The sequence below is a fragment of the Hemiscyllium ocellatum genome, chromosome 32, assembly GCF_020745735.1.
Source record: "Hemiscyllium ocellatum isolate sHemOce1 chromosome 32, sHemOce1.pat.X.cur, whole genome shotgun sequence".
Taxonomy (NCBI): domain Eukaryota; kingdom Metazoa; phylum Chordata; class Chondrichthyes; order Orectolobiformes; family Hemiscylliidae; genus Hemiscyllium; species Hemiscyllium ocellatum.
In genome coordinates this window covers 51,606,296-51,628,384 of record NC_083432.1, presented here as the reverse complement: position 1 = coordinate 51,628,384, position 22,089 = coordinate 51,606,296, and the positions used below count along the sequence as shown (strand labels likewise).

Here is a 22,089-nt window from a genome sequence, read left to right as displayed (position 1 = left end):
AAATAACTGGATGGGCATTATACATTGTGAGGGGGAAGTGTAGGATTAGATTTGGTGGCATGTGAGAGGGTACGGGAAGTGTGCTGGAGAACGAATTGGTTAGAAGAGTAGGGAGGTGGCATGTCAGAGTAAAGGGAGTGAGAGGAGGACCAGGTGAGATACATACCAAGAAACCTGCACAGACCTCTAGGCAAAATGGCCTCATTTTGTACTTCTGCACTGTAATTACAATAATTGGCATCATCAGTGCATGAATTACAAAGTTTCACTAATTTGAACAAATATATTGAAATCAGTAGAATGGGAAAGATGGTTATTAATCAGAATCTTAATTTTTATAACTTTGAGAGAAGGATGGAACTATAAAAATATTCTTACAGGGATGAGATTTATAACTACGGCCACTCTGACTTTTTTCATAGATGATGTACTAATGACATCCTCAGCTGGAATGTGTAAAGACATTAAATATAGATACAGGTGTTCAATGAACATTCTACTGATACAGAAACTTAGCTCAAAGCAGCTTTGTATTCCCTGTAAAATGCATTAAATTAATTTTGAAATGGAAGCTTTGTCTCAAAGGTGGGCTGGGGATACAGCCACTTAAATCAGTCCATAAACATGAATTATTTGTTTATGTATGGCTGTGAACAATTAACCACATCTGTTTGCTTATACAATTTAATATGAAATCTGTTCCAATAGATGACTGCAATCTGAGGGACTCAGTTTAAAGCAGGAAGCAGTCACTTGGAGCCAGCTGTGGTGACAGTTTAAATTAACAACGGAGGCTTTAAACTGGATCATCTGATGAGACTAATTCAACCAAGTCAAACAATAACGTCAGAACTTCTCCACCATCTAATTGGGATAAAAAGATCAATGGTTGAGGATGAAGGAAGCTTTGTGTGAGATCGGGAGTTGATGGTAATATTGCGAACCTTCTGCCAGCACTCATCTCCTGTCCTGACTGAAACTCTCCTGATATTCATTCTCTCAGTTCCTCTTATCATACTGGGAGAGAATATACTGGCTGAAGTCAGAATTGCAATCTATCAAAAATTCTGGGTTTGGAGTTATGTTTTGCTTTATCTGCAAATAGGTCACAAAGAATAATGAACAGAATTACCAATAAAAAAGTGAGGTCTGCTTCAGAAACAGAAGATCACCTTAGACAGCGGCTGGATGCTACAGGTGCTGATAGATGTCTACATAATATTATTTCCAGTGGTTTTTTTTAAAACACACAAACTGCACAGATTCTGATGCAAAGACAAATAAATTATCCAATGCACTTACCATAAACGCCCCTACTTCGAACAGTGTAGCTCCATATCCAGACCATTCCCTCACTATGCTGAGGTATGTTGTCATAGCTTCCAGTTGGGTCATTCCTGGAAGCTGTTTCCATTGTTCAATGATTGTGGCCATTAAAGCCGCCGCCTCCTCTTTGAGCCGTACTTTTAACAGTTGCTCTTCCTCAAGTTTCTGTTTCTGGGTTGTGCTGCCCCACAGGCTGCTCGCCAGAGCTCCTGGCAGTAAGTGACTCAGACCCTTACTATTTGTGGAAAGTAAAGCCTTTACAGATTGCTGGACCCGAGCCTGGAGAATATGCATAGGAAATAACTCCTGAAGTTTAGGTAGTGGCACATGTGTGGTGAAATCGCGGATTGTAAACTGCAGTCTCAGGGCAGCCAGGGCCAGCAGAGTTTCCTCAGATGCAGGAAAATAGCCTTTTGTTACCATCTCATGGACCTAGTCATAAACAAATCACATTTCTTAGATATAATAATAACCAGAAGATTCAAAATTGGGGCCATACTCCCAAGAATATACAAAAACTTCGATAGGCCAATGGCATTAGTCAGGGATAGTCTAGACTCTGCAGCACTGTTATGACATTATTAATGAGTTCTCATTTTCTGGAAACTTATGTACAATGTTTCCACAAGAATTAAAGTCATTGGAGCTGTTTTATAACATTTTCAGACAAATGAGATCAGCAAATGAGTTGTACATTTCAGACAAATAGGTTGAAAAAGGTATTCTGTGATGTATTATCTAAAAACGAATTGGAAAATGTACCAATACCTTTGGATAGGGAAGCGAGAAGTTAGAGTTCAATATTGAGGATTCTCGTACAGTTCCAGAGATCTATAGAGTATGTAAGAAGGACCAGAGGACATCAGTATAAAGTGACTAATTAAAGAAGCAAGAATAAGGAAACATTTTTGTTTATCCAGTAAATGGTTAAGATTTGAAATGCACTGCCTGATAGGGGGATGGAGAAAGAGTTAATCATTTCAAGAGGGAATTTGATAATTGGTAGAAGCGTTATAAAGAAGGTAAAGGAATAGAAATCATTGAATCATACAATGAGAAAAGGTCCTTGGCCCATATAGTCTGTACTGCCAAAGATACACTAAATCTACACTAGTCCCATTTTCCAGCACTAGTCCATAGCTGATCAGCATCAGACATCAGGATCAAATGTCTGCTGGATATTCCTACTATTTTCTGTTGTTAGAACCTTAGAGTAGTTACAACGCAATAGGAAAGAGGCCATTCAGCCATCATGTATGTGTCAGCTGAAAAAATACTAGCCTCTCATCCTAATCTCACTTAGGCCTTAGATGCAGATACAGTTCTTGTGGGCTGCACGGTGGCACAATAGTTCGTACTGTTGCCTCACAGCGCCAGAGGCCCGGGTTCGATTCCCGCCTCAGGCGACTGGCTGTATGGAGTTTGCACCTTCTCCCCATATCTGTGTGGGTTTCCTCCGGGTGCTCCGGTTTCCCCCCACAGTCTAAAGATGTGGGGTCAGGTGAATTGGCCATGCTAAATTGCCCGTAGTGTTAGGTAAGGGGCAAATGTAGGGGTATGGATGGGTTCTGTTTCGGCAGGTCAGTGTGGACTTGTTGGGCCGAAGGGCCTGTTTCCACACTAAGCAATCTAATCAAATCTAAATGAGTTGAGGTTTTTCACATCAACCTCCAAAGGCACCTGTCATCTCTAATCTTTCTACCCAACATCTTAAATCTGTGCACTTCTGCTAAATGACCTCCTCACAAGAACAAACTAGTCTTCTCTGTCTACAATATTTGATCCCCTCATTGTTTTGACCATCTCAATTAAGTCACTCCTCAGCCTTCTAAGGAAAACAATGCTAGCCTATCCATGTTTTCCTCATACTTGGAATTTTCAAGTCGTGGCGACATTTTTATAAATAAAAGCAAAACATTCTTGTAAATCAACTCTGGATTCTCTTTATTATGTCCTTACTGTAAACAAGTAAACAGAACTGTACACAAAACTCCAACTGTGGCTCAACCAGTGTCAGGTACAATTCTCACATCCCTGTTCCTGTTTTCAAGAATGAAGGCAATTATCCTTATTCTTTACCACCTTGTGTACCTGTCCTGCCACCTTCAGGGATCTGTGTACCTCCACTCTCAGGTGTCTCACTTCATCTACCCTCTCAACAGCCTCCTTTTATTATATATTCTCTTGGTCTGTTTGCCCTGCTCAAATGCATAACCCCTATTTCTCTGGATTAAATTCTATTTGCTGGTTTTTCACCCACTTGATCAAACCACTAATATCAATTCTGAGGAAGGTTCACCAGACCCAAAACGTAAACTTTGATTTCCCTTCACCAGTGGGTGGCACAGGGGCTCAGTGGTTAGCACTGCTGCCTTACAGCATCAGGGTCCCAGGTTCGATTCCAGCCTTGGGCAACTGTCTGTGTGGAGTTTGCACATTCTCCCTGTATCTGCGTGGGTTTCCTCCGGGTGCTCTAATTTCCTCCCAGAATCCAAAGATGTTCAGGTCAGGTGAATTGGCCATGCTAAATTGTCCATAGTGTTAGGTGCATTAGTCAAAGGGGGGTGGTTAATCTTCGGAGGGTCGGTGTGGATTCGTTGGGCCGAAGGGCCTGATTCCACACTGTAGGTAATCTAATCTAATCTAATCAGTGCTGCTAGACCTGCTGAGCTTTTTCAGCAATTTCTGATATTATCCTGCCATTGACAGCTATCTTATTCACAATAAGTTACACACTAATTTTTGTATATTCTGCAATTTTCCCAATCCTCTGACATTTATGTCTAAATTATTAACATATAAAACAAACAGCAAAGGACCCAAAGCTGAGCCCTATGAAACACCACTGGAAACTGCTTTCCATTTACAAACATAGCAGTTGACCATAACCCTGTTTCCTATCATTAAGCCAATTTTGGATCCAACTCATCACATTTACCTGTATTGTATGGGCTTTAACTTTTCTAACCAGTCTGCCAAGGGACCTCATCAAATACTTTACTACAATCCATATTGACAAGCTCCACTGCACTATTCTCATCAATCGTTCTTGTTATTTCCTCAAAAAGATTAAATAAACAAATATGACCTTCCCTTAACAAAACCATATTGACTATCCCCGATTAATCTGTGCTTTTCCAAGTAACAGCTAATCTTACCCTTCAGTATTGATTCCAGTCATTTACCCATTTCAGTGGTCAGACTGACTGCTCTATAAATGTTTGAATAATGGTTTGCGGATTTTCAATCCTCTGGTACCTCATCTGGATCTAGTGAGGACAGAAAAATCATCCTCAGAGCCTCTGCTATTTCTTCTCTGAATTCCATAAACAGCCTTGGATACAAGAATTCATTCGGCTCTGATGATTGATCCACCCTCAAGGAAGTCAATTCCCTCTCATTGTGCTACTTTATCTAAAGTTTCATACAAGATGGGTAGAACTGATACAAGAAGGGGTGACGACTTTGATGGGATTGTACTAAAGGCCCCAAATAATCAGAGGGAAATCAAGAAACAAATATGTAGGAAGAGCACAGCTGTAAGAATAATAGGGTTGTAATAGCAGTGGATTTTAACTTTTCAAACATAGACTGGGATTGTCATAGTGTTAAGGGAGAATGATGGGGAGAAATTCATTAAATGCATTCATGCTTTTCAATTAATATATAGATATCCTTTCTACAGAAGGGGCAAAATTCGCCATCGTCTTGGGAAATAAGACATAGCAATGGCTGAGGTGTTAGTGGAGGAGCACCAAAACATAGTCGCAGTCCACAAAGTAAAGTTATAAATTGAGGAAAAGCCAATTTTGTTGGTATTAGACAGGATCTTTGAAAAGTTGACTGGGAGAGGCTGTTCACAGGTAAAGGGACTCTGGCAAGTGGGAGGCTTTCAAATGTGAGATAATGAGAGTACAGGGCTAACATATCTCTGTTAATATGAAGGTCAAGGCTAACAGCAGTAGGGAACATGGAATGACTAGAGATATTGAGGCTCCAAACAATAAAGTGGAGGCAAATGTCAGGTATACATAGCTGGGATCAAGTCAGTCCCTTAAGGATTGTACAGGGTGTAGGAGTTCACTTAAGAGGGAAATTAGCAAAATGTGTACATGTGATAGCTTTGGCAGATAGGGTAAAGGAGAATCCAAAGAGTTTCTGCAAGTATATTGGGGGCAAAAGAGTAACTATGGGGGAAATAGGACCCCTTAAAGATCAATGAGATCATCGATGTGTGGAACCACAGGAGATGAATGAGATCATAAACTAATATTTCATATCAGTTTTTACTGTGGAGAAACATATGGAAGCTAGGGAACTTGGCAAAATAAATAGTGATGTCTTGAAAAGAGTCCCCATTACAGAAGTGGTGCTAGCAGTCTTAAAACTCAAAGATTGACAAGTCCCCTAGACATGATCAAGTATATACCAGGACATTGTGCAAAGCCAGGGAAGAAATTGTGAGGTCCCTAAAAGAGATATTTTTATCATTAACAGCCAAACATGAGGTGGCGGAAGACCAGAGAATGGCTAATGTTGTGCTATTATTTAAGAAAGGCTGCAGGGAAAAGCCAGGGAACTATACATTGATGAGTGGTGGGCTAGTTATAGTCATACAGCATGAAAACAGACCCTTTGGTCCAAACAGTTCACGCCAACCACGTTCCCAAACTAAACTCATCCCACCTGCTTGCGCTTGGCCCATCTCCCTCCAATTCATGAACATACAATGTTTAACAGACATTTGGGTAACTGTTTCTCATCCACTGTTTTCTCTGGCAATTCATTCCACACACAAACCACTCCCTGTATAAAAACTGCACCTTGTTCTTTTTAAATCTTTCTCCTTTCATCTTAAAAATATGCCCTCTAGTTTTGAACTCCCCTACCCTAGGGAAAAGACTCTTCATTCACCTTATCTATGCCCTTCATGACTTTACAAACCTCAATAAGGTCAGCACTCCACCTCCTACTCTCCAGTGAACAACCTCCTAGCCTATCCTACCTCTCCTTATAACTCAAACCCTCCATTGCCTGGTAAATCTTTTCTGAACCCTCTCCAGTTTAATAATATCCTTCTAGCAACAGGTTGACCAATTTACTCCAGAAGAGACCTCACCAAAATCCTATAGAACTTCATCATGACATCCCAACTTTTATACTCAAAGATCTGAGCAATAAAGGTAAGTGTGGTAAATGCCTTCTTAACCACCCTGGCTACCTGTGACACAAATTTCAACAGATTATGTACCTGACCTATAGGTCTCTCTGTTCTACACTAACCAGGACCCTACCATTAATTGTATAAGTCCTGTCCTTATTTGTATTACCAAAATGCAATAACTCACATTTATCCAAATTAAACTCCATCTGCCACTCCTCAGCCCATTGACCCAATTGATCAAGACCTCTTTATCTTAGATAACCTTCCTCACTTGTCCACTATACCAATGATTTTAGTGTCATCTGCAAACGTACTAACCATGTGTTCTATATTCTCATCTAAATAATTTATATAAATGACAACAAAAATGGGCCCAGTAACAATCCCTGTGGAACACTGCTGGTTACAGGCCTCCAGTCTAAGAAACAACTCTTCACCACCCCTCCTCTGTATCCTATCATAAAGACAATTTTGTATCAAATTGGCAAGCTCACCGAATCCCATGAGATCTAACTTTACTAATAGTTTACCATGCGGAACCTTGTCAAAGGCTTTACTGAAGTTCAAGTGAACAATGTCTACCAATGTGCCTTCAACAATCATTGAAAAACTCAATCAAGTCTCTGAGACACTTCCCTGGCACAAAACCATGCTGACTGTCCATAATCGTTCCTTGCCTCTTCAAACGCACGGAAATCCTATCTTTCAGAATCACCTCCAACAATGTACCCACCACTGATGTCAGACTCTCAGTTCTATAGCTTCCAGGCTTCTCCTTACAGCCTCTCTTAAACAATGGGACAACATTAGCCACCTTCCAGTCCTCTGGGACCTCACCTGCATTTGTTGATGATACAAATATTTCTGCAACATTTCCTAACTTCCCACAACAACGTGGCATATACTTCAGATCCCTGAGATTAATCCACCTTTATATTTTCTAATACCTCCAGCACTACTTCTGTAATGTGAACCATTATCAAAACATCAATATTTATTTCTCTAGCCTCCATTTCTTTCTCAACAGTAAAAACTGATACAAAATATTCATTTAATATCTCTCCCCTCTCCTAAGGTTCAACATAAAGACAACATTGTTGATCCATAAGGGATCCTATTCTCTCTCTCTGGTTGCTCTCTTGCTTTTAATCTATCTGCGGTATCTTTTTGGATTATCTTTAACCTTATCAATCAAAGTTATCTCATATCCCTTCTTTGCCTTCCTGATTTCCTTCTGTACAATGCCCCTACAATCTTAATACTCTTCAAGAGACTAATTCCAGCTGTCTATATCTAATACGTGATCCTCTTGCATTTTTATTCATCTTTATTCATCCATTGTTCTCTAATCTCACCAACCTTTCACTCTAACAGGAACATAATGGCTCAACTCTCGTTATCACACTTTTGAAAGTTAAATATCACACAACACCAGGTTATAGCACACTAGCTTTCGGAGCAACGCTCCTTCATCAGGTGATAGTGGAGGGCTCGATCGTAACACCCCAGTCCAACACCGGCATCTCCAAATCATGACACTTTTGAAAGCCCCCCACTTGTCAGTCATCCCTTTACTTGTGAACAGTCTACTCCAATCAACTTTTGAAAGTTATTTCACACCCTTAAACTTTGCCTTATTCCAATTAAGAACTTTAACTTTTATCGAAGGATTATCATTTTCCATAAATATTTTAAAATTAATAATATTATGATCCCTGGGCAGAAAGTGGTTTCGTACTAATACTTCAGTTACTTGCCCTGTCTTATTTCCCAAGAGAAGGTCAATTTTTGCTCCTTCTCTAATAGAAACATTTAAATATTAATAAAGAAAATGTTCTTAAATACCTTTAACCATCCAGTCAATTTTATTATTTTACAATCCTATTATTCTTATATAAATATGAAACTCTCTACATGTTTGCTTCTCAATGTCCCTCTGAATATTGGGGGGCCTTTAGTACAATTTTATCAAGGTGATCAACCCCTTCTTATTTCTAACTTCAATCCATATAGTTTCACAAAATGATCACTCAGAAATATCTAGTAGTAATGTTTACCTTATTCAAAAAATGTCACTCCCTCTCTTCTATCCTTCCTATAACATCAAAAACCCAAACATTGAGTTGCCCTCAGCGAAGTTTCTGTAATAGCTATGACTCCCAGTCATGCACTGAGTCCATCATCCTTACATGTAAGATTCTCTTGTATTGAAAGATGTGCAGTTTAATTCTTCAGTTACTTCATTCTGACTTGCTCTTGTTGGTCTTTTCTAATTAACTTGTTCTCTTCTGATTCAGAAACATCCTCATCTTTCTTTATATTTTCACCGTTATTTAGGAAGTTACCCCGTCAAAAAGTGTACAAGCTCCTGAAATAGAATTGCAAATCTCCCCACCAGGATATAGATCTGTTTCCAGTTCAGGTGAAACCCATCCTTCTTGAACAAATCTTTTCTGTCCCAGAAGGGATCCTATTGATCAAAGAGTTTGAATTCCTGCACATTGCACCATCTCTTTGGCCATTGATTTATCTCCCCTACCCTTTTATTCTTTCCCTTATAAGAACTTAACACTGGAAGTAAACCAGAGATTACCACTCTTAATGTTCTGTTTTTTAACCTACTCAGCCTACATTCACTTTGCAAAGCCTTAACCCTTTCCGTAAGTATCATTCCTACCAATGTGTACAACAACTTCCTGCTTCTCACTCTCTCTTTTGACAATATGCTTCAAATGTTTTGAGAAATCCTTAACCCTGGCACCAAGAAAGCAACATACTGTCCTAGATCCACGCTCACTGCTGCAGAATCCCCTGTTTGTGCCCCTGACAAGAGAGACCCCTATAACAATTACTCTTTTACATCTTGACAAAACCTGTTTAACTTGAGCCAAAACAGGCAAATGGGACTAGTTCAGTTTAGGAAACGTGATCAGCATTAATGAGTTGGGCCAAAGGGCCTGTTTCTGTGCTGTATGACTCAATGACTTCTCTTTATCTAGAATGTCTGCATCATCACTCTCCTTTATAAAGTCAAAGACAAAACACTTTGAACCCTGCCCACATCTGCATCCACCAAATTACCATATCAATTTCATATAGGCCCAACCCTTTCTTTAGTTATCCTCTTCCCCTTAATGCACCGATTAAAACCAACTTTGGATTTTATCTTAATATTTTTCATAAGCTCTCTTTGATTCCCTAATTTTGCTTCTCATTTCACCCCAGTACTTTCTGTACTTCTCTAAGTTTACTCAAGTGCTACTTCTTTTGAAATTGTCATAAACTCTATTTTTCTGCTTTATCTTATACTTAATGCTTCTTCAGAATGCTTCAGGAGACTCTAGATTTGACATGTCTACACTGTCACCAAACCTCTCTTTTTAAATGCTTTCCACTGATTTCTCATGGTTTCCTTCGAATAGCTGTAACTAGTCCACCTTTTCCAGATGATTTGTCAGTTTTGTAAAGAGTGCCCTCCCCAGTTCAGAACGTTTACTCCTGTCCTATCTTTATCCCTTTCCATAATGATGTTAAATCAAACTATTATGATCACAATCTCCAAAACGATCATCTACCTGCCCAGGCTCCATTTCATGAAACTAATTCTTGATTTGCATTCTCTCATACTGGATTTGTTGCGTGTGGCTAAAAATATTATCTTGAATGCAGTTCAAGAATTTTGTGCCCTCCGTTTTTCACAATGTTCATATCCCAGCTGACATTTGGGTGGTTTAAGTTCCCAACTATTATTGCTCAATTGTCTTTGCACCCAGAAATTTGCTGGCATATCTGTTCGTCTAACTCCCCCTCACTATACAGAGGCTAGAGTAGACACCGGCAGTGTGGCTACTCCTTTTCTGTTCTGAGCTCAAGCCATTCTGCCTCATTTGATTCTTCATCGTTCCTCGTAGATGTGATTGATCCTTTAAACAATTTTATCAGACTGAATCCTGGAATGGCAGGACTAACACATGAAGAGAGACTAGATTAGTTGGGACTGTATTCACTGGAGTTTAGAAGAACAAGGGGCATCTCATAGAAATTGCATAAAATTATAACAGGGTAGATCCAAGAAGCATTGACCAGGGAGGCCAGAGCCAGGGGTCACAGTTTAAGGGTACAAAATAGACCAGCCATTTAGGACTGAGATGAGGAGAAATTTCTTCAGCTGAGTCATACAGATCTACAGCACAGAAAAAGGCCCTTCAACCCATTGTGTACACATCAGTCAAAACCAAACTATTATAATCCCATTTTCCAGCACTCGGCCCATAACCTTATATGCCTTTTCACTGCAAGTGCACCATTTAAATACCAATTGCCTTATTGCACAAAAACAGATCCTTCTATCCAATTTATCGTGCCAACCAGACATCCTAATCTGACCTAGTTCCATTTGGCCCATATCCCTCTAAACCCTTCCTATTCATGTACCCATCCAGATGGTTTTTAACTGTTGTAATTGTACCAGCATCCATCACATCCTCTGGCAGCTCATTCCCTGTACGCACCACCCTCTGTGTGAAAATGTTGCCCCTCAGGTCTTTTTTAATCTTTCCCCTCTCACTATATACCTATGTCGCCCCCCCCCCACCTCTTGTTTTGGACTCTCCCACCTTAGGAAAAAGACCTTGACTATTCACCCTATCCAGGCCCCTCCTGATTTTATAAAGCTTTATAAGGTCAACCCTCAGCCTCCAATGCTTCAGGGAAAAAAGCCACAGCCTATTCAGCCTCTCCCTATATAACTCAAACCCTCCAAACCTGGCAATATCCCTGTAAATCGTTTCTGCACCCTGTCATGTCTAACAACATTCTCCCTATAGAAGGACAATCAGACCTGTACACAGTATTCTAAAAGTGGCCTCACCTGCTTAATGTTATGGGAGTTTCTACCTCAACACCCCTTACAGACAGTGACTTTTACATTCCCACCACCCTCTGAGTAATAAGATTTTATTTTATCTCCTCTAATCTCTGCCTCTTAACTTAAAATTATGTCCCCTGGTCTTTTATCCCTCCGTCAAGAGGGAAGGTCTCTTTTTGGCTACCTTTTCTATGCCTGTCATAATTTTTGACATTTAATCATGTGTCCCTCTCTGCTCTAAGGAAAACAACCCTAATCTGTTCAATCTCTCTTCATAACTGGAACTCTCCAGCCCAGGCAATATCCTGGTAAATCTCCTCTGCACCCAACCCTATAAAGTCAACTCCAGAATGGCACACAACAACTGTGGCTTACCAATGTTTTACACAGTTCCAGCATAAGGTTAATGCTCTCAAACCCGAAGCCTCGGCAAATACAGGCAAGTGTCCTACATGCCTTAACCACGTTATCCACCTGGATCCATGTTTTGAAGGAGAAAGATATAGCTTTTAGGGTTAAAGGGATCAAAGGGTATGGGGCAAATGTGGGAACAGGGGACTGAGTTGGATAGTCAGCCATGATTATACTGAATGGCAGAACAGGCTCGAACAGCCTACTCCTGTTCCTATTTTTCATGTTTTCAATAATGCCACACCTTTTATCCCCTGTTCCATCCTGACTGAAAACTCAAAATCCAAGGACATTGACCTCCCATCCATGGGACTAGATTAATTTAGGATATCTGGTTGGCATGGACAAGTTGGGCCGAAGGATCTGTTTCCATGCTGTACTTCCTACATAACTATATATAAAGCTCACTGGCTTTATTGATCATACTCCTTGTATATTTTCAATGCTGCAAAGTTTCTGAGCAGTACATGTTTTAACCCTTACTTCTGGAGTCACCCACTAATTTTCAGCCTCCCATTCTCTGTTTTGACAATCTAGTTTAAACTCTCCTCAACTCTCCCCTAACTGATGGTATTTATCCCAGTCCTGTTCAGGTCTAGATTAACTGGCTTGTACAGATTTGAGAATATGGTGCTGGAAAAGCACAGCAGGTCAGGCAGCATCTGAGGAGCAGGAGATTTGACATTTCGGGTTTGATTCTAAACGTCAATTCTACTGCTCCTCAGATGCTGCCTTTTCCAGCACCACAATCTCGACTCTGATCTTCACCATCTGCAGTCCTCACTTTCTCCTGGCTTGTACAGGTTCCACGGATGCCCAGAAATCAGATGCTCTGCTCCTTTACCAGTTTGCCAACCAAGTGTTCAATTACTCAATTCTCCTACCTCTCCGTTCAGTAGGAAATGGGACTGGGAATAATCTGGACACCGAGATTGAACCTGCTTTTCAATGTCCTACCTAGTTCCAATCCCTTCTTAAGTCATTAGTACCAACTTAGACCATAACCTCTAACTGCTCACTCTCTCCTAATGGATGTCCTACAACTACTCTAACATTGTTTACCTTGGCACTGTTTTGTGTGTCTGTGTGCATGTATGGAGAGCTGATAATCTAGTGGTTTTTATCACTCGGCTATTAACCCAGAAACTTAGATAATATTCTTGGACCCAAGTTTGAATCCTCCATGGCACATGGTGGAATCTGATTAAATTCTTAATTCAAGATTTTTGTTGTAGTGACGATCGTGATACCATTCATTAATCTCCTTTAGGGAAGGAATCCTGCCATCCTCAACTGGTTCGGCCTACATATGTCTCCAGACCCACAGTATTGTGGCTGACTCTTAACTGCTCTCTGAGCAATCAGTGATGGGCAGTAAATGCTGCCTTCACCAGCAATGCCACATCCCACACATGATTTTGTTTTTTAAAAACCTTATTACTGTTGCTGCTCCCTTCTTTTTCCGCCACGTTACCCCCCGTACAGATGTACTGCCTGTAAAGCCACTGATGATTTTAGCTACACTCTTCTGAGGAACCATCGGCCCCACCGTTAACCAACATGAAATACTGATTAGCAAGTATGGAAGACTCAAAGAATTTTGTCTGCTTCTCTTAGACTGCCAAATGGTCACCCATTTCTTTGCTCTCTGTACATTTCTAATCTGTGGTGTGACCAGCTCAATAACATGCAATCCACGTAGTCCTCTGCCTCACGGATACAAACAGTGACTCCATCTGCTGCTCAAGTTCTGAAACCTGGAGCTCAAGCTTGTGCAACTGCTGACACTTTCTGCTCCGTGCATCTATGACTTTACACACAGTGTGTGATTAGCTTTCCACCCTGGTCCAACTGACCTGCCATCAATAATTGTAGTAAGCAGTTTTTAAAGTTAAGATAGAAAACACTACTCACTTCTTCCCCTGTATTAAAGAACCAATTACAGTCAGCTGAAAATGGTTAAAAAAAACAAAGGGGCACCTCCTCCTCCTGCCCATCACTAAACTCCCACTTCAAACTTGATAAAAACTAAAACTGCACTCAGCATGGACCATGAATATTTTAGGAAAACAAATGACTCCAGCTTTTAAAAAAGGCAGATTAAGCCATCCATTAATTAACTAGCTCCAGCATCTCTCTGAACATATAAACGACTGAACTAAGGCTCCAATGAAACATGTTTATTTCAGATTTGCAGCTCCTGTGGATTTTGTTTTTTTATTAGCATTAGATGAGTTGTGCTTGCAGTGAGCAGACAAGATCACAACTGGCTTCCTGAGCTGTAACTATTTTATAATCCTTTGAATTTATAAACTATTAGTATTTATGGCAAAAGTCAACCATTAGCTACAACTCTGATGTTTTACATTTAGCTTCACGTTCAGTTTACAGTTGTTAATTACAACAGTGAGAATGCAGATGTACTAAGAAACAACAAAAAAAATAGAAACATATTTTTGCCAAAGTAAAAATGGAACATTTGATATTTAAAGCAGAAAGTCAGCAGATTTACCTAAAAGGAAGTTTATGCAATGTACTTGTTTTTAAATCAAAGTAATAAAACACACTATTTGGAAAATGTTGGACCCACAGATTGATGATCATTCAGAATGGATAGTCACAAAGGTAGTGGGGAGGGAACACTGGGACAACAGCCAGGTGAGCAAGTCATAGGCACGCTAGCATTCTGGCAGGCAGGGAACCATTTGTTACTCTTGCAGGAGTGGTCTAACTCTTAAAAACACTCGACCTCTCCTTTTGGAGCCCTTCCCTTTGGGACCCACCATATTCACTCTCAAAATCAATAATGTAAAGGTGGTATTACACACAGGATAGTACAACAAAGTAACACGGCCTTCGATTCACCATGGCTATGCTGACCATGATGCCATTCTAAACTAATCCCACTTGCCTGCACATGGTCCCTACCCCTCTATTCTCTGCCTGTTCATGTGTTTGTCTAAATGCCCCTTTAAATGTTGTGGTTCTGCTCGCCGAGCTGGAAGTTTTTGCTGCAAACGTTTCGTTCCCTGGCTAGGGAACGAAACGTTTGCAGCAAAAACTTCCAGCTCGGCGAGCAGAACCACAACAACGGATACCCGAGCTACAAATCTTCAATCAGATTTTAAGCCCCTTTAAATGTTGCTATCTCATCTACTTCTATCACTTCCTCTGGCAGCACATTTTAGGTACCTAACAGCATCTGTGTAAAAAGGTTCCCTCACACATTTCCTTTAAACTTGCCCCTCTCCCCTGAAAACTATCCACCCAGTGGTTGACATTTCCATCCTGGGAAGGAAAAGAATCTGATTATCCACCCTATCCATGCCTCGCAGAATTTTATGTGCTTCGATAAGGTTGTCCCTCAGCCTCTGATGTTTCAGTGAAAACAATCCAAGTTTGTCCAATCTCTCCGTATAGCTCATACGCTCCAATACAGACCATATTCTGCTAAACTCTGCCCAAAGCTTCCACATCCTACCTATAGAATGGCGAACAGACCTGTTCATAATATTCCAAATCTGGCCTAATTACAGTTTTAAACAGCTGCAACATGACTTGTCAACTTTTATGCTCAACGCCACAAAAGATAGAATAGAACATTACAGCGCAGTACAGACCCTTCGGCCCTCTATGTTGCGCCAGCCTGTGAAACCAATCCGAAGCCCATCTAACCTACACTATTCCATTCTCGTCCATATGCCGATCCAATGACCATTTAAATGCCATTAAAGTTGGCAAGTATACAACTGTTGCAGACAGTGTGTTCTATGCTCCTATTACTCTGAGTAAAGAAACTACCTCTGATATCTGTCCTATATCTATCACTCTTCAATTTAAAACTATGCTCTCTTGTGCTAACCATCACCATCCTAAGAAAAAGGATCTCACCGTCCACCCAATCTAACCCTCTGATTATCCTGTATGTCACAATTAAGTCACCTTTCAACTTCTCTCTAACAAAAACAGCCTCAAGTTCCTCAACCTTTCCTCACAAAACTTTCCCTCCGTACCAGGCAACATCCTTGCAAATCTCCTTTGAACCCTTTCCAAAGCTTCCACATCCTTCCTATGATGCGGTGACCAGAACTGCACGCAATACTCCAAGTGCAGCCACACCAGAGTTTTTTTACAATTGCAGCATTATCTCATGGTTCCGAAACTCGAACCCTCTACTAATGAAAGCTAACACACCATTTGCCTTCTTAACAACTCTAGCAAACTTAGGTGGCAACTTTGAGGTGTTCACTTACATGGTCATGGAGATCTCTCTGCTCATCTACATTACCAAGAGTCTTACCATTAGCCCAGTACTCTGCTTTCCTGGTATTCCGTCCAAAGTAAATCACCTCACACTTTTCTGCATTAAACCCCATTTGCCACCACTGCAGTCTATGTCCTACTGTAACCTACAACATCTTTTGGCACTATCCACAACTGTACCGACCTTAATGCCATCCACAAATTTACTAGCTCATCCTTCTACACCCTAATCCAGATAGTTTCTAAAAATGACAAACAGCAGTGGACCCAAAACAGATCCTTGCAGTATACCACTAGTAACTGAACTCTAAGATTAATATTTCCCATCAACCACCACCCTCTGTCTTCTTTCAGCTAGCCAATTTCTAATCCAAACCACTAAATCACCCTCAATCCCATGCCTCTGAATTTTGTGCAATAGCCTATCGTGGGGAACCTTAGCAAAAGCCTGACCATACCAACCGCTTTACCCTCATCCACCTGTTTGGTCACCTTCTCAAAGAACTCAATAAGGTTTGTGAGGCACAACCTACCCTTCACAAAACCGTGTTGGCTATCCTTAATAAAATTACTCCTTTCTAAATGATTATAAGTCCTACCTTTACCCACAACCAAAGTAAGGCTCACTGGTCTATTATTACCAGGGTTGTCTCTACTCCCCTTCTTGAACAAGGGAACAACATTTGCCAACCTCCAGTCTTCTGGCACTATTCCTGTAGACAATGACAACAAAGATCAAAGCCAAAGGTTTGGCAATTTCCTCCCTGGCTTCCCAGAGAATCCGAGGATAAATCCCACCCAGCCCAGGGGATTTATCTATTTCACACATTTCAGAATTTCTAACACCATGTGAACCTCAATCCCATCTAGTCTCACAGCGTGTTTCTCTGTATTCTCCTCAACAACATTATCTTTTTCCAGAGTGAATACTGACGAAAAATATTCATTTAGCGCTTCCTCTATCTCCTCTGACTCCATGCACAACTTATCACCGTGGGCGGCACGGTGGCACAGTGGTTAGCACTGCTGCCTCACAGTGCCTGAGACCCGGGTTCAATTCCCAACTCAGGCGACAGACTGTGTGGAGTTTGTACGTTCTCCCCGTGTCTGCGTGGGTTTCCTCCGGGTGCTCCGGTTTCCTCCCACAGTCCAAAGATGTGCGGGTCAGGTGAATTGGCCATGCTAAATTACCCGTAGTGTTAGGTAAGGGGTAAATGTAGGGGTATGGGTGGGTTGCGCTTCGGCGGGTCAGTGTGGACTTGTTGGGCCAAAGGGCCTGTTTCCACACTGTAAGTCTAATCTAATCTTATCACTACAATTTTTGATTAGCCCTAATCTTACTCTAGTCATTCTTTTATCCCTTATATACCTATAAAAAGCTTTCGGATTTTCCCTGCTCCTATCCGCCAACAACTTCTCATGTCCCCTCCTCGCTCGTCTTAGCTCTCTCTTTACATCTTTCCTGGCTAACCCTATCGCACTCTTAATCACCCTAACTGAGCCTACATATCTCATCCTTACATAAACTGCTTCTTCCTCTTGACAAGAGATTCAATTTCCTTAGTAAACTACAGTTCCCTTGCTCGACGACTTCCTCCCTGCCTGACAGCTACACACTAATCAAGGACACACAGTAACTGTTCCTTGAATAAGCTCCACATTTCTATTGTGCCCATCCTCTGCCATGTCCTTTCCCATCCTATGCATCCTAAATCTTGTCTAATCACACTGTAATTGCCTTTATCCCAGCTGCAGCTCTTGGCCTCTGGTGTACAACTATCCCTTTTCCATCGCTAAAATAAACATAACCGAATTGCAGTCACTATCACCAAAGTTCTCACGTACCTCCAAATCTAACACCTGGTCGAGTTCATTACCCAGTACCAAATCTAATGTGGCCTCACCCCTTGTTGGCGTGTCTACATACTGTGTCAGAAAATCCCCCTGTACACAATGGACAAAACTGACCCATCTAAAGTACTTGAACTATAGTATTCCCAGTCAATATTTGGGAAGTTGAAATCTCGTTCCTATCAAGAATCATCTTTGCTATGCTTTCCTCTAAATTTCTGGAACTATTCGGAGGCCTACAAAAAACTCCGAACAGGGTGACCTCTCCTTTCCTGTTTCTAATGTCAGCCCATTCTACCTGAGTTGACGAGTCCTCAAACGTCCTTTCTGCAGCCATAAGATGGTTGTTGACCAACAATGCCACTCTTCCACCATCTTCTCTGTTCTTACTGAAACACCTAAACCCTGGGACCTGCAATAACCATTCCTGTCCCTGCTCTATCCATGTCTCCAAAATAGCCACAATATCGAAATCTCAGGTACCAACCCATGCTGCAAGTTCACCCACCTTATTCCGGGTGCTCCTGGTGTTGAAATAGACACACTTCAAACCAACGTTTTGCTTACCGGTGTCCTCTTGCAACCCTGAAACCTTATTTTGGACATCCCTACTCAATCTCCTCTATACTCAAACTACAATTCAGGTTCCCATCCCCCGGCTGCTGAATTAGTTTAAACCCTCCTGAACAGCATTAGCAAATTTCCACCCAGGATATTGCTACCCCTCTGGTTCAGGTGAGGGCCATCCTATTTGTAGAGGTCCCACCTACACCAGAAAGATCCCCAATTATCCATGAATCTAAAACCCTCCTTCCTGGACCCTCCCTGTAGCCATGTGTTCAACTCCTCTCTCTCCCTATTCATCGCCTCGCTAGCACATGACATGGGCAACAAACCAGAGATAACAACTCTGTTTGTCCTAGATCTAAGCTTCCACCCTAGCTCCCTGAATTTCTGCCTTAAATCCTCATCTCTCTTCCTACCTATGTCGTTGGTGCCTATGTGGACCATGACTAGGGTCTGCTTCCCAACCCCTGCAAGGATCCTGAAAACACAATCAGAGACATCACAAACCCTGGCACCTGGGAGGCAACACACCAACAGTGAGTGTCTCTTGTTCCCACAGAATCTCATGTCTGTCCCCCTAACTATGGAGCCCCCACTGACTAATGCTGTGCTCCTCTTCCTCCTCCCCTTCTGAGTAACAGGGACAGGCTCTGTGCCAGAGACCTGTGCCCCACTGTTTACCCCTGATAAGTCCCCCACACAACAGTATCCAAAATGGTACACTTGTTGTTGAGTGGAAGGGCTACAGGAGATCCCTACACTGCCTGCCGATTCTCTTTCCGTCTCCTGACGGTAACCCATTTATCTTCACCTTGTACCTGAGGTCTAACTATCTCCCTGTAACTCCTCTCAAAAATCTGTCCCACCTCCCAAATGATCTAAAGTTCATCCAGTTCCAGTTCTTTAAAGTGGTTTTCGAGGAGCTGGAGTTAGGTACACTTTCCGCAGATGCGGTCAACAGGGACACTAGTGGTGACTTTACCAATCTGCAGGAGGAACATTCAACTGCCCCAGCCTCCATTCCCACTGTTCTAAATTCCCAACAAGACTACTGAAAACTAAAAGACGATAACATGCATTTCATACGTCCTCTTTAACACCTTATCCAGTTGTGTGGCCACTGTCTGAGGGCTATGATCTTGTACTCCAAGGTCCCTCCATATATCAATGCTCCTCAGGGTACTGCCAATTACTGTAAACATTTACTCTTGCATTTGACCTCCCAAAATGCATCCCCTCACATTTGTCCAGATTAAACTCCATCTGCTATTTCTCCACCTAACTTTCCAATTGATATCTGTATCACTCTCCACAACTCCACAAATTATCATGGAGACTGCAAACTGACTAATCAGACCACCACATTTTCATCCAAGTCATTTAAATAAATTACAAACAACAGAGGTCCCAATCCTGATCCTTGAGGAATGCCACTGGGTACAGACCTCCACAAGTACCTTCTATCTTCTGTGACCAACCCAATTTTGTATCCAATTTACCAACATGCCGTAAATCCAATGTGACTTCATCTTCTGGTCGAGCCTACCATGAGAGACCTTATCTAATGCTTTAGTCAAATCATGTAAACAACATCCACTGTCCTTCCTTCATCAATGAACTTCATTTCTTCCTCAAAAAATTCAACTAAGTTTATGAGATAAGACCTCCCATCATAAAGCTACGCTGACTGTCCCTAATAAGTCCATTCTTTTCCAAATGCAAGTAAATCTTGTCCCTAAGAATCTTCTTCAATAGCTTCCCTCCCACAATGCAAGGCTCACTGGCCTATAATTTCCTAGAGTACCCTGTTGCCCTTCTTAAACAAAGGAGCACCATTGGGTATTCTCCAGTTTTCTGGGACATCAGGTTGAAGAGGATACAAATTTCTCTGTCAAAGTGCCAGCAATCTCCTCCCTTGCCTTCCACAGAATCCCAGGATAGGTCCCATTAGTCCACGAGGACTTATCTACCCTAACATTTTTCAAAATACTGAACACCACTTTCTTCTTAATATTGACAAGACTTGAATATCAACATTCCCCTCCCTAATCTTACCATCGATGTCATTCTCCTTGGTGAATAAGGACATCACACACTTCCCCTGGCTCCACACATTAAATTCTCTCCTTTGTCTTGAGTAAACCTACCCTTCCCCGACTCCCCTCTTGTTCCTAAAACGCCTTAGAGTTCTCCTTAATCCTACTTGTCAAGGTCATAGACCCTTTCAGCCTTCCTAATTCTTTGATTACATTTTTTCCTGCTTCCTTTATATTCCTCATTTCCTAATATTTTCTATGATGTGAAGATCTTTATACCAGCAACCTACAGTGTTTCATGCTCGTCCTTTCTGCATCGGTAAAACCCCTCTTCCTGTCAGCTATCCCAAATATCTAATCAGCACAATTTAGCACATGAAAAAAGTCCCTCTAATAAGGCTAAAGTTGTAAACTGAATCATAGATGCTATAGACATAGACCAATAGAAACAGTTGGCCACAGGATCAGATCTAATTGATGTCTTAATAAGAGTGATATTGAAGAAATTGATGAGGAGAAAGAATTGATAATTAAGATTGTTGACCAACTGTCACAGCTGACCAAACAATGGGATAACCCAATGACCATCCTGGTGCTAACTTCCTACCTGTTCAAAGAGAAGAGCGAATTCCAAGTTATTCTTTGGAATATTGTCCGAATCCAGGAAACAGTACAATTTAAAATAAAGCTTCCATTGGTTTTCTGGCTCTTCCACGTTTATAGCAAGACTGGAAGAAAGAAGCAAAAACTCTAAGTACAAACAAATGGGCCACTCTAAATTCTCCTTGATACAACAGCATGGCTAAGTAACAGATTATACAAACCAATAGTTGCTTGACGACGCAGGACTCAAATCTTGCAGAAAAATAAAAGCTTTCAAAATCTTCCTCTTGCATTCTTCAGGACTAATGTTAAGAATGCTCAGTTTAAATGGGGATCACAATTTAATATCTCTCCCCGATCAGAGATTTTTCAAGGTATATAGTCACTTTATCCTTTCAAGGTAATTAGTCACAATAATTTCCTGATAACAGATATTGACTAATCAGTTGAGTAATTCCCTATTTCCTTCCTCTTATTCTTCAAGAACAGACAGATAATTTTCTAACTTCAGAAATAGATTCAAGCCAAGAGATAACAGCAAGTGCATCTGTAATACACCCACTTCCCTTAAAACCCTATAATGGAAGCTGTTTTGTCCTAACCCTGATGTTTTGCTTGATGACCATTGTTTTGCCATATTCCTGGTTGTGCTAAAAGTATTGCGGTGACAGGGTGAAGAGTCGTCCTTGAGCCTTCCTATCCCAGACATAAGCAGGGCAGAGGCAGAAAGATAGCAGCACCCTCACCTGGTACCCTCCCACTCTCCTGATTAAAGATCCCCTCACTTCCCAACTCACTTCGCAGGAGGACATTAATTTCCACCCTATTTTAATACTTTTTGGGATATATTAAATGTTATTTTATTTCGACTGTTAAGTACCAACAGTAATTCTGGATGTAGGTTTGCTCGCTGAGCTGGAAGGTTCATTTCCAGACGTTTCATCACCCTACTAGGTAGCATCTTCAGTGGCCTCTGGGAGAACCACTGTTCATGGCTCCTG

At 41.3% G+C, this 22,089-nt stretch overlaps 1 protein-coding gene across 3 annotated transcripts in view; it reads right to left on the bottom strand.

The window, feature by feature from the left end:
- plekhh3 (pleckstrin homology, MyTH4 and FERM domain containing H3) overlaps window positions 1–22,089 on the bottom strand; it is a 75,108-nt gene that overhangs the window by 9,092 nt on the left and 43,927 nt on the right. For all 3 annotated transcript variants that reach the window (XM_060848671.1, XM_060848672.1, XM_060848673.1), the window contains exons 10-11: window positions 21,093–21,213; window positions 1,303–1,758 (exon numbers count right to left, since the gene is read on the bottom strand). In XM_060848671.1, coding sequence (XP_060704654.1) covers window positions 1,303–1,758; window positions 21,093–21,213 — 577 coding nt within the window. The remainder of the gene's footprint in view (window positions 1–1,302; window positions 1,759–21,092; window positions 21,214–22,089) is intronic.